Source organism: Misgurnus anguillicaudatus, chromosome 12, assembly GCF_027580225.2.
Source record: "Misgurnus anguillicaudatus chromosome 12, ASM2758022v2, whole genome shotgun sequence".
In the NCBI taxonomy this organism is placed as follows: Eukaryota; Metazoa; Chordata; class Actinopteri; order Cypriniformes; family Cobitidae; genus Misgurnus; species Misgurnus anguillicaudatus.
In genome coordinates this window covers 40,669,096-40,682,999 of record NC_073348.2, presented here as the reverse complement: position 1 = coordinate 40,682,999, position 13,904 = coordinate 40,669,096, and the positions used below count along the sequence as shown (strand labels likewise).

The following is a 13,904-nucleotide window of genomic DNA, read 5'->3' as shown; positions in this document are numbered from 1 at the left end:
CACTATCTCAAATTTTCTAAGGACAGTTTTATTTGGAGGGAATTTTCCACACGCTTATCTCTGTCAGTGTCATTTACTATATAAATGTATGATGGGAATATGCTGTCATGTTGACAAATGGGTACAGCCTCATTTCTCTCAGTGATCGAAACACACACACACGCACAAATAGCTTATTAAATGTATCGCAGTTATCTCATAATACTCTGATCCTAAAAACAGGCTGTGTATCAAAACCTAGTGAGGTGTCCTTTTGTGGGAACTCACACTGCATCGTCATAGTAACTCTATGGGAACGCCTCCAGGTGTGAGTGCATCTGAATTCAACCAATTGTGAGGCGTAAGGCGACGTGTAAATGCCCATCGCTAGCTGAAATATGCAGAAGCAGGCGTAACAGGGAAGCATGAAGTATGGCAAGGGAGACGCAGCGTCTCGTTCCCTTCTCAGGGAACAAGGGTTACATACGTGACCTGAGATGTTTTCTTTGGGTTTGAAACACAAGCATCATGCCAACATTGATGTGCACGTCTGGAGCGGTAAAGAGCGTCTCGCATCAGCAGACCAAAGGTTCATTAGATGTTATTGTTTTCTGCTGGTAATAACAAGGCCACTGAGATCAGATAAGATGTGTGTCAGACAATCATACAAAGCTCAACAGGATGCTGCACGTCAAATATAATCAAGTCAAAGCCTAAAGTTTAACAGAAGACCTCAGATACGAATGTGGTTTTCATGTCGGCTGGTAAAAGAAGTTTGTGGTGAACACCAATAGGAGTGCAGAATTCCAGCTCATGTGATCTTCTGTAAGTGGCGCAACACAACAGCGGTTTAAACTGTTGATCATAACATAATGTTAAATGTTACATTAAACTTTAAAGCAGTAAAGAAAATCGATCAAATGTCTTGGCTACATCACGGTACAGACTTCCTTATAAAAACAACATGATGTTATGATGGTATTGAGTGGCTATATGATACTTTAACATATACATTATACTGTATAGATATGAATTAAAGTATAACGTTACCAGCTGAAAAAAGTAATATATGCAAGTCTATCTTCACATACTGCCGTTAGTCCTCTTGGCAAAGAGGTTTATTGTAAATGTATTTGGGTTCACGCTACTGAAAGCTCTCTGCGCTCATACATATGAATCAGTCTATACACATATATACATGTATCAACATAAAGACGTCACATCGAATGATTTATGAAATGTTTTTGTCACTTAACCAAAAATCGCTCGAGTTACAGCACTTTCTCAGGTTCAAAGCTGTTTTCGTGATTCTTGGCTGATCTCAGGTCAGCTGCTTTAAGATCCTCTACTCAAAATCTTATTATTTTTGGGTCACACATTGTAAATGGCGATGATTTGCATTGAATTCGACTCCCACACTACACCGAGAGACATTGAGAGCTGTGGGTTATTGTGCTGTTGAGTGGGTTTGTCGCCAGACAGAGACAGCAAGTTACCCTGTGGGTGTCCGGATATACAACAACAACAACACAAGGTCAAACAGACAGAATGCCAAGAGGACACGCACATGCACACACAGACTCACAAACACACACACGAATCTGTGACTGGTTACTGTATGAAATATTCAATGTGTTTGCATTGAATTTCCAGTGATATAAAATGAAGCAACATTGTGAATATGATGATTATTTATATTTCCATTTTATTTGGCCATTACGTTTCTTAAAGAGTGTCATTAAACTAATTTTATGAACCTTCCAGTTTTATTAAAGTATGAAAGTGTTATTATGATTTAAACCTCAGCAGACAGTAAAAAGAGTATATCTGGACAAAATGGGAAAGTTCATTTGAACAAAAAAAAAGACTTGTTATTGTTATATTTTTTTATGTAATTTCAGCAACAAGCACATTTCCATGCCTAAAAAACTTAGTAGAGAAAATCAGATCTGATTAAAAAAGAATTGTAAGACATTTCACTTTTTCTCCGGCATTGTCAAGTTAATTTATGAATTAAGAAAAAACGTTTCCCTGTCAATGATGAGTTTTTACGGCAATCCATATTTCCGCTATTGTCCACTAGGTGGTGCACTTACCCAACTTATAAAACACTGAAGCATTCACTGATCCAACAACAGTAAAAACTGGAAAATTTTATTTTCTGTTTGTTTGAAAGCAGATGGTCTGTTCTTTCATTTGATATATTGTATGTTTATATATTTAAAGAAGAACATTTTCTGGAAGGCATTAAACGTTTATGAAAATCAAGGGCAACTTTATTTTAAAACACTAGAGTTAAAGGGACACTCCTCTTTTTTTTGAAAGTCGATCTCTGGGTCTGGCGCTAGCACTTTTAGCATAGCTTAGCATAATCCATTGAATCTTATTAGACCATTAGTTTTGCGCTAAAAAACCAAAATCTAAACCAAATCTATTTTCCCATTTAAAACTTAACTCTTCTGTAGTTACATAGTGTACTAAGACAGACAGAAAATTAAAAGTTGTGATTTTTTTAGGCTGATATGGCTAGAAACTATACTCTCATTCTGGTGTAATAATCAAGGACTTTGCTGATGTAACATGGCTGCAGCAGGCAAAATAATATTACGCAGCGTCCGAAAATAGTCTCTTTCGTAACTTTCAGCACAGGATAATTTTCAGGCACTGCGTAATATCACTGCGTTGGAAAAATATCGAAAACTCTTTGGTCATTTTTGAGTGCAATGCTAATGGTCTAATCAGATTCAATAGATTATGCCTGAAGTTCGGCTGAATGGATTGCAAAACTGTAAAAATCAAATGTTTAACTCTAGGGGAGCTGGAAAATGAGCCTATTTTTTTTTTTTAAAGTGGAGTGTCCCTTTAAGATTTATTAAGAAAAAAGGACAATATTGGACTATTACACACAGTACTCTTTAAAAATAATTAAACAGTCTAATAAGTGTAGAGATGGAGAGAGACACAACGCTGTAGTACAAAACAAATGTGTTTGTCAGCTGTTGTCAGTATGAAAATTAACCAAGGTTTTACCACAGTTAAAATAAAAAAAAAATCATTGCAAAACATGCTGCACGAAGTTAAAACAAACAAGTCAATTTAACCTACAACTTTAAGTTTTGGTTTAAAAAGTTGACATGAAATATAAATTTAAGTTAAAATTGTTGTAAAAAATATGTGTTGATTTGACAAAATGCTAAGAAAAATGTTTTTACAGTGTTAGCAAAAGCATGGTTTTGCTTATAGTAATCGATACACCCAAAAAACTTGGTTACTACACTTTTTCCAGAAAAAACATGGTTAATTTTTGTAAAGGGTCTCATTCCAGATCTCAATGTTTCAGTGGATTACAGCTCCTATGAGCCCACAATTAATAGCTTAAATTCTGACACACGTGAGATTGAAACAACATCGAGTGTAAATCCACAACAGCTGCTGGCACTTTCATTTCATTCTGAAGAGAGAGTTACATGCTGAAGTTTGACTTTCTTTAGTCGTCAGCAGTCAAGAGAATTTTTATTTACAAAAAGTGACCAAGAAAAGTCAAAACTTTGTCGTGTTCTTGGGTCGTGAGTTGAGCCGAGAGCTCCCGAAGCAGTTGTTCTTGTTTTATTTTTCGTATGTTTGGCCGCTGACTCACCGCGTCCTGGCGTATCGCCCGAAGAACGTGTTCCTGTCAAATCTGTCGCCCCCTTCTGAATAGTTTCCGATTGTCAAGCGTGCTAAATCAGGCCTCTCCTCAATATTTGTTCTAGTATGTAGTGTGTTGGCTGAATTCTTTACTCGGTTTGTCACATCAACAGCAGCTGAAGTGAGCTACCGCCTGGCCGCTGACCCGATTTAAGGCACTTTGGGGTTCTGTGATCCATATTTTGTGCGGCTCTAGGGCCAAAAACCTGAGCGAAGAATAATGTGAGGTATGAACGCACGCTGGATTTATAACCTTCTCTAATGGGCCAAACGCATTACAATGCCATTTGTGATATGCAGTGCTACACAAGCTCTCTCCCCATTATAAATTAATGCAGGTGGAGACGATAGATGTTACACACATTTCACTCTCAAAACTTCAACTACATGAAAGTCTACAAGAGTTTTATGTTGTTGCAGAGCAAAGATAGTCAATTTCAAAAAAACCATTTAGTAAAAACTGCACCTGAATTATCAGAATTAAGATTTCTATCTGCTGGAATATAAACTCGATATAAGACCGCCGAGTACACCTTAGCAACCTAGACTCTGGAAACCATTCACAAACCCAAAACTCATTGGTGTTGAGTTCACCACGCAGGCACATTTTTTGTTTACTCGTATAAAAACCAAAGCAGTTAAGTTTAAAATCCACCCTGTATGAGAATGTGCCAGGAAAATAAAAGAGATTGTTTGAGATGTGAGAAATACACACAACAGAATGACTTTTGTTGGCTCTGGACATGAAAATTGTTCTGATCTTTTTATAACAGGAAAGCTTTGGGGAAAAATATAACAGCTTGTATTGGGCGTGATGAAAACGTCTTTCAGATATAAACAGTCCAGGCCAAGCGGCAGAGAATCTCTAAAATATCTAACCGTAGATCCTCGGCCCCAACGCAAAAATGCCCGGCGGGCAGAGCTAAAATCCCACGAGCCTCTTCTGCCAGGCCTCGGCCGCACACGTGGACGCATGTGAAAACAATTACATTAACTTGTGTAATTTAGCACAAGTAGCAAAACACATCCACTTAGTGAATTAAGGGCCATTTACATACTTTAACTCTCCGGCCTCTTCCCAGCGCGTCTAAACTAAAGCTGGCAGCACAGAGACTCACTGCGCCAATGACTGCGCTTACTCTAATGTGGAAAAAAATACATTTAACACAAAACTAATGTTGGACTATCAATCTGCATCTGTGTTTAAACCTGAGGTCAACACACAATGAATACTATACTCACTACTGCACAGAAAGTACTGCATGATGCCTACTATTTGTTTTAAAGTACAGAACAGTAAAAAAGTATGCAGAACACACTACAAAAAAATATTTTTTACTTAGTATTAATGTCTTGTTTTTAGTTAACAAATAAACTAACTAACTAGTTCAAATATCTTAAAAATCTTAAATCAAGATGTATTTTCTTGATGAGCAAAATGACCTTAGAAAATAAATCTAGTTTTTAGTTGGGATACCTAACGCCTTGCGACCAATCACTTGCAGAATAAAACTTTTTGTTTACATCATATATGTGTGTGTACTGTGTATAATATTATGTATATACACACACATACATTAATAATTTTAAGAAAATAAATATATAATAAATATAACATAAATATACATATAATATAAATATAAAAATGCATATAATATAAATATAATAATATTTACAGATAAGTATTTATTATATAATAAATATTTACATTTATACATAATATAAACGATACACAAATATAAACATGTATTAATACTATTTCTTAAATATATACATGTGCGTGTGTGTGTGTTTATATATACATATTTATTATTTACAGTACACACATATACTGTATGATGTAAACAAAAACTTTTATTTTGTAGACGATTAGTCGCGATTAATTATTATGCATCCCTAGTTTTTAGATAAAAATAAAATATAAATAATTTTAAAAATTAATAATTTTAAATGTGTTTGTTTTTAGCATAAATGTACTTATTTTCTTAGGTTTACATTATCATTTACTTGCATTTTGATCATCAATAAAATTCATCTAAAAATAAAAGTTGAAATTTTGATTTAAGAATTTTAAGATATTCGTACTAAAAACAAGACAAAAATACTGAGTAAAAAAGTAATTTTTTGCAGTGTACTAATTTAAAAAAAATATATATATATAAAGTAGTATGTGATAGCAACAATGATGAAATCAACTAAATATGTACATTTTACATTCGTTAAAAATCACAGCTGACACTTCCAGCTCATTCACATGTGTAATGTCAAGCGCATTGCATTGCGATATAACATTTCACAGTTTACACTGCACACTATGGCAGGTGTAGTGGGTCAACGTAGTATTAGAGGGATAAAGAAAACAAGGACAGTGTTCAAACTATAGAGTACACACTGTATGAACGGTAGTATGGTCTGAACACAGGTTTCGTGTCACAGTCTTCCTCTGGTCTAAAGCTCTGAACTGATCTGTTGAGTGGTTTGTGTTCAGATAAATCACTGTGTGTGTGTGTCTGTGTCCAGATCGAAACTCATTCCCTCATAACTCAGACTAAAAGTGCCCGACACCAACAGCCCTACAAATCACCTTCTCAATGAATCAACTCATTCAGACTTTACAGCTTCACAACTTTATGGAGCATCCATTGATCACCGACCCGCAACAACAAAACACTGCTTATTTATCGCTCGTGAGCGTTACTGATTAAAACATCTGCTGCAAATAGAAAACAAAAAAGAGCTCAATAATGCCGGCTGTTTCTAATAGTGAAAGACAAAGAGAGACAGACGGACAGAGAGAGAGAAAGAGATTTTGATTTAAAACAAATGAACAGAATGATGAATACTGAACTGAGACCAGCTCATCTGATTCACATTTAACCCAACAGAGAAATAAGACACAACATCTAACAAGTCTCAGGTCGGTGTTCCTGTCACTTTCTGTCCGACAGTATACAATATAATACATTGACACTAACTATAAGCAGATGAAGGAGGAAGACTGACTTAAGATTAATGATGCGTCTCAAGTGTGGGGTTTCCAACAAATCATTTCAATATTCGCAAATAAAGAAAAACAAACAAATGCTTATTAGGTGCGTTCCGACAGGCATTGTGTGACGACGTCGAGTCCCATATATGGTAAAGATATCGCCATCGGAAACAACTAGACGATCAGTCATGTGGGTTTAATGTTCGCTACATCAAATGCGTCTCCATCTCAGATTATTTGCATTCTCTCTTTTTTGCATAAGTCGAAATCCACCTCAAGCGAACGTAAAAACTTTTTTGCGAATTCATGGATTTTTATTCAAAATTTGGCGTTTCCATCACTTGTTTCTTATGCAATACTTTAAAATGCACAAAATAAGTGTGATGGAAACCCAGCTAATGTGACATATTTCTGCCTCACGTATCAGAAAAACACTTTAATCGAAAAATTGTTTGTGGTTTAATTCAAAGTACCACAGCAAAAAATAAAGACAAAAAAAAATGAGATTCTAGTTTATATACACTTTTACATTTATGCATTTAACAGATGCTTTAAATGATTTACATATTAATATACAGCTTAAAGGCACTGTATGTTGCCTGGAATTAAAACCTATGTTTGTATTGTTATTGCAATGCTTTACCAAACTGAATTTTTTTCTGAATAGTTAAGTTAAGATTCAAGCTGTCTCTCAAAGTGTACCTGAGACCAGTGTTGGGCAAGTTACTCAAAAAAAGTAATTTATTAGTTACTGATTACATCTACAATCATGTAATTAAAATACTGTACAAATGACTCTCTCCAAAAAGCTTATTATTATAAAACTTATTACTAATTACTTTCTAAATCCTATTTAGTAAATGATACAAGAACACGCCTGAAACGGCTCAAATAAATCATATAAAAGTAAATTAATTATTCTGCTTACACTTTTTAAGGTCCAATTTTGACTATTAACTACCTATTAACTACTTTTGCCTCAATTTACTCCTAATTACTGCTTATTAATACTTAGTAAAGTAGTTGTTAAAGTTGTAAAGTATTGGTAGGATTAAGGATGTAGAATAAGGTTTTGCAGAATCAGGCATTAATATCTGCTTTTAAGTATTAATAGACAGCCAATATCTTTTTAATCTTTTAATGCTTATAACCAACCAATTAATAGTAAAATTATAAACTAAGGTGTTACCATTATTCTTACTAACTCACCAAAGTATTTACAGTGAGAAGGATTCATTAAAACATGCATTTTAACCTTAGACTTTAAATGTTGATGTTAAATCCACTATTGTATTATATATCATTGATCTGCAGTCTATACACAGCATTTACTTCAATTAAATCAGAAGTTACTGTCATTAAATTAAAGAGTAACCACTTACTTTAATTTACTTTATCAAGGAAAAGTTTTTAATTACTTTGTAATTACTTTGTAACTAGTTACACCCAACACTGCCTGAGACACACCTGTCTTCATTGTGTGTGTGTGTGTGTATGTTTGTGTACTCACAGGCGATGCGGACATGAGCCTTGCGACTTTTGGTGGTCCCGGCTGAGCTCCAGGCAACACACTGACACCAGAAATCCTCCAACCCAAAGAGTTCCTCCACCTGCTGACGGGTGATCTCAATACTGGCCTCCCGAACCACCAGACCTACACATAGACAGAGAGCAGATGTCAGTAAACATCACTTTAGTTTTGATAACAGAAGCAGGACAATTAAACATATCTGAGATATCTGACAGTAATTCTTTACATGTGTTTAACCACAGCTGAACACAGTTGGTTTATTTGTCAGAAAGCTGCTGATGTAAGAACAGAGATACATTATAAGTTTATTAAACACATACAGATAACACAACCCTCACAGGTCTCTAAACATCTCTGTTAGCGCTCTGTGATTTCTCCTCATGGAGTTGTTTGGAGGTTTTAACGTCACAGTGGTCCTGTGAATCCTGATCACTAAACTCCTCTGATAACTCTTCATCTGGGACGTGTCAATGCCAGCGCCTCTCAGATGAATGTTTTGTCTTTTGGAAACAACACGTTACAAACCACGTGTTCATTTTAAGGCTTTAGCGTTGATGTAATCATTTACTGTATAACAGGGATCAAGTGTTTAATCTCAAATCTGAGCGAATGACGAAAGAGCTTCACTAATCAAATCACAGACATTAAATATCATTCACTTCACTCCTCTCTCTCTCTCTCTCTCTCTCTCCCTCTCTCAATTAAAGTGTGCTTTATTGGCATGACAAAAAGTGTACATTTGTATTGCCAAAGCATTTGTATTTGGGCTGCGTACAAATAGTGCAAATAAAAGTAAAAATAAAACAAAGTATATAGTGCAAAATTAAAAGTAAAATAGTAATATTTTTTTTTCTCATTTAGTAAGAGGAGAGTGTTCACACAGGCATCTCTTACTCACAGAAACTGAAGTGATTTCACACAGCGAGCTGTATTTTTCCCATGCATCTTTGTGTCTTTATGTGTGTGTGTGTGTGTGTGTGTGTGTGTGTGTGTGTGTGTGTGTGTGTGCACGCTCAACGATCCCTGCGGTGGTTTCCGGGCACAGGTTCTGATTGGGTTGCATAGCCAGTGCTATCATTCCTGAGCCATAAAGCCACAATAATCCTCTATGCAAATGTGGATTCTCTCCTCCTGCTTCTCCTACATACTAATTTTGTGTGGGTCCATCCACAGTCATTTAACATCACATGTGACTTTAATTCTCTCCTTAACTCTTTCCAGAAATTAAGACCGAACATTTCTCTACTAACAACTGAGGAAATTAGACCATGTAAATACCATTCAGCACCATGATACACACATCAAAGCAGCATGGTACAATCACTGTACTAGAGTATCATCACAGTACTGGTCTGCCTCATCCATTTTTCATACTGTATTAAAGGGGAGATATAATAAAAATCTGACTTCATGTTTAAGTGCTATAATTGGGTTGTCAGTGCTTCTTTCAACCCAGAAAATGTGAGAAAGATCAACCCAGTATCTTAGTTTTGGTAAAACATTCTATGCAAGCATGTAAAAAATAGCTCATTGAAATGTGGCTCCCCTTGTGATGTCAGAAGGGGATCTTATTAGAATAATACACAGAGAGAGAGAGAGAGAGAAAGAGAGAGACAGAGAAAATAATTGACAGCACCATGGCGATTCAATTTCAACAAACCACCATTATGGTGATCAGTGTTTGCATTATCATTTATCACACCCAAAACAGTAAATTTTTGCTCACACCTACAAAGAGGCAATTTTAACATCTTATAATTCCCTTTGAAACTCTCAAATACAGATTCAAACTAAAAGACTTTATTCTCTTTCTCCAATGATTTACCTGCTTACTGGGAATAGAAATCTACTGTTGGCAGTAAAATTTGATTTTTAATGCCATGAATATGGTACTTCACATTCTTTCTGTCATCCAAAGCCAACCATGACTTAAACTTGTCATTATATTAACATCAAGATTACATTACATTTTGAAGTATAATGCAAAACAGCTTTATAGGAAATACAACTTTCATATGAAACTGAATGATCCTGTGGTGATTATAGACATTTACACAAGTGTGTGTCCAGTAATTATCATAGAGATACAGTGTTTTTAATCTATATTCTCTAATATGAGCTACAGTAACAATGAGGAGTTCCTTACCAAACAACACTAATAATAAATGTAGCTTGTATTATCACAAGAGATATTAACAATAGATTATCTCACTATGAATCAGATAACGCTCAATGTCATAGCTGGGAAATGATTAAATCATTTTCATTATTTTTCCTGTAATGAATGATTACTGTCTTGGGTTTGACACGATGCGTTATTGATGTGCACCTCATTATCATCTGGGCTTTGAGCATCTTCTCTATTGATCTGCTGGAGATGGACAGCTGGACCTCAGTGCTGGGATGTCGCCCATCATCGTTCAAGCCTGTGGTGGTGTGTATTACATCACTGTAATTAACTTAGCATCCTATGTAGCAATCAATGGCGCTGGCCTGTCAAGATTAACGCCGGCGATTCTTCAGCATTAAGGACGTTCAGATGACCTCAGATGACCTCTATTAGGTCCGCTCATTTGTTTACATGCAGGAGGTTCAGCCTGAACATCGACCAATGTAAAAGCATGAAATTGGAGCGTTCCTTCCGGGTGGCTGTTTTACACGGCGAGCGACATAATTAAAGACGACGGGCGGGAAACGCTCAGGTTGTGCAGCGTCTAACAAATCGACTGCCATCCATCTTCCGCACGTCTCCTTCCTAAGTGCCATAGCTCAGCGCGTCTAAACGGGCCGGAATTAAAATTGGCCGATACCCATCAAAATAACTTAAATGAACAGAAGAGGGGCTATAAATAGATTCTAAACACCCCCATCTGTAAAGTCTGAGTGTTTAAGAGATCAAATCAATAGAGAAACATTTGAAAAGGTGTTTCTCCTCAAAGCCGCTCCAAAGAAATCCATCTGCATCGAGTTAATGATCTGCTGTTCGGCATCCACAGTAAGCAAAGTCCTTTATTTTGGAGAAGGCACAGGGCTAACAGACTGGCGCAGAGAGCCTGGCACTGATAACTCACTGTCTCTATGTGTGCACAGCCTAAAATATCTGTTAATCTGCTTCCCTAACAAACAGAGAGAGAAAGAGAGAGAGCTTTTGGCCATCAGATTATGTTTCCATCGGCTCAAATAGCTATTGACCAGCCCAACCAGCTTCTATCTGTGGTTTTCTGTCAATCTGTGGAAATTGGAGAGTGAGACGGAGAAGAAATAATAGCTATGTTCAGAACAGCATACTGTACTGATCATGCTACTCTTGCAGTATGTGCAAAGTTCTTATTTATGCAGGGGATTGATTTTTTAAAATGCATAATAAAATGAAGCTTCATTTGTAAAAGCAGTGTACTGAATTAGATGTAATGTAATTTTTGCATATTACCCCATGGGTCTGGTCGTGTGAGCATCGTTGAAATGCAGTGTTTCCCATACATTCATTTATTTGTTAGTCCGCCTCAAAATCTATACAGTAATTTCTATTTTACTTTGCAATTAAACTGTTGACGTGCTTCTAGTGCCGTGACGCCATGATGATGGTATTACGAGATGGATTCATTTAGATAGGACACCACTGAAGGCCTAGGTGTGAAATGCAGGGTCCGCCTCCTATATAGTATGGAAGTAGGACATAGACTGTAAAAAAAGATGGATGTAGTGTCCGTGATGTCACCCATAGGATTCTGAAGATCGTTTTTAAAGCCAATAGTAGGCGGTGCTTGCCGTCGCCATCTTGGCCGCGCATCACCGTGCATCACTTGCGGATATCCGAAAATAGGTAAAGACGTGGGTGAAGCTGAGGTGGCTGGTTGCTGAAACAATGCCCGCCTAGCTCTACTCTAGTGATAGCAGTGGCGGTTCATCTGTCACTCAAGTGGCCATGCACTTAATTATGCAGAACTTCAGGGCTTAATATAATTTAAAAGGATGAGTTACAAAAATATTCACTCCCTTGCAGTTGTCATGAAGGGCAAAATGAGCTATACAAACAATTTTTGGACCAGTCTGAAAACATTTTTTTCTTCTCTAAAGATGGGCATGTTAACATGGAGGTCTTTAGGCATTGACTATAGGAGCCAATCAATTTCAATGAATTGAAGATAAAGGAACAGTATGCAGGATTGTGGCCAAAACTGGTATTGCAATCACAAAACTTGTGGCTAAAACTGGTACTGCAATCACACAACTGGTGGCCAATACAGAACATGACAACATAAACATCACTTGAGGGCTGCAACTCCACTTTTTAAGCGACAATATCCAGGCCAGATCACTGTTGTGAGTGACATAAGTATTTGAAATGAATATGATTTCTTAATGTCTAGTGACATATCAGGGCCATTTTATGATTAATTAAAATACATTTCTTACATACTGTTCCTTTAAAATCACTTCCGTATTGGCTTCATCAGAGAGATCGAAAGGTTGCCCCTCGTTTTGGACGCAGACTGAGTGTCCACTTCCGCTGTCATTGTCTCAAGGCAAAGAAGACCATCACTATGATGATGGAAAATCAGTTTGCCACACAATTTTAAACTTAAACCCCAATACACAAATGAAATAAATCCTTCAATTTCCCCCTCACAGTTTCCCATTAAACTCATCAGTGTGTGTGATAAGCGTGCGCTTGTGTGTGTGCGTGATGTGTTGGTGTTGAGATGGAGCACAATGGTCAGTGTGCATCTGTGAAAAAAAATCAAATACCCACAGGCCTCTGGAGCTATTACAGACAACACCGCCGCTTTCTTTGATTGGCCGCATTCAGCTGCCAAAAAGGGAAATTGAGTTGTCGGCGTTCGCCCACAGGTAGCAATCACACTCTTCAATAGGGCTTTGAGCGACGGTTTGGTGAAAGCCTGGATATTAAATCCCAGAGGACACGCGCGCACGTGAGCCGGTGCCGTCTGGAGATTTTAGTCAAACATCACGGCCAATATTCAATAAACGGAGATGCATCACAGTGGCTCAGTTCACACAGTCAGTGTTTGTCTTTGACCAAACTCTTTACTTCACTTTACTTTAGCTGACCGTCACCATGTTTGATTTATATTTATCATTTGTGCACAGCTTTCATCCCACAAAAATGCAGTTACATTTCCAAAGCATGAGTGCAAACACATCCTAGAATTGATCCTGGGATCGCTCCTGTAATTGGGACCAGCTAACATTGCTGTAACATTTCCGTAACTTGTCCACAGTTATCGTTTAGCTCTTTGACACAGGAGGCTTTAAATATCTACCAATTGCTGCGCTCTCCCCTACTTTTTGTTATAAAAACCTCAATTTCGACTAACATCGACAATTATACTTTTTTCGCCTGTAGCTAAAAATTAGACCGTATCCATTTTTTTAACTCCTCAAAAAGAATGGAGTAATTAGTAAACGGCTAATTCAACATCTTTGAAAACGCAACTTTCATAGATACGTTAATAATTTGCAAGCTGCTAAAATAAAGCATACAAAACATCAGCTAAAATGATCTATAAGCTATATGATTATAATCAGAGCATGTGCATGTTTGTCAGTGATTTATTTATATTAGGTTATTATATTAAAGCACTTAAAGAGCACAGACCTACGCAAAGGAGGTGTATTTCATTTGTTAAACGCCTTATGGACTCAAATATAAAGTTAACCACCAATAGATCAGACGTTGAAGTACAGGAAACATTA

At 36.7% G+C, this 13,904-nt stretch overlaps 1 protein-coding gene across 2 annotated transcripts in view; it reads right to left on the bottom strand.

Moving 5' to 3' along the window:
- The window catches only part of unc5cb (unc-5 netrin receptor Cb), a 144,386-nt gene that overhangs the window by 51,808 nt on the left and 78,674 nt on the right, over window positions 1–13,904 (bottom strand). For both annotated transcript variants that reach the window (XM_055207373.2, XM_055207372.2), the window contains one exon: window positions 8,166–8,309. In XM_055207373.2, the coding sequence (XP_055063348.1) occupies window positions 8,166–8,309 (144 nt within the window). The remainder of the gene's footprint in view (window positions 1–8,165; window positions 8,310–13,904) is intronic.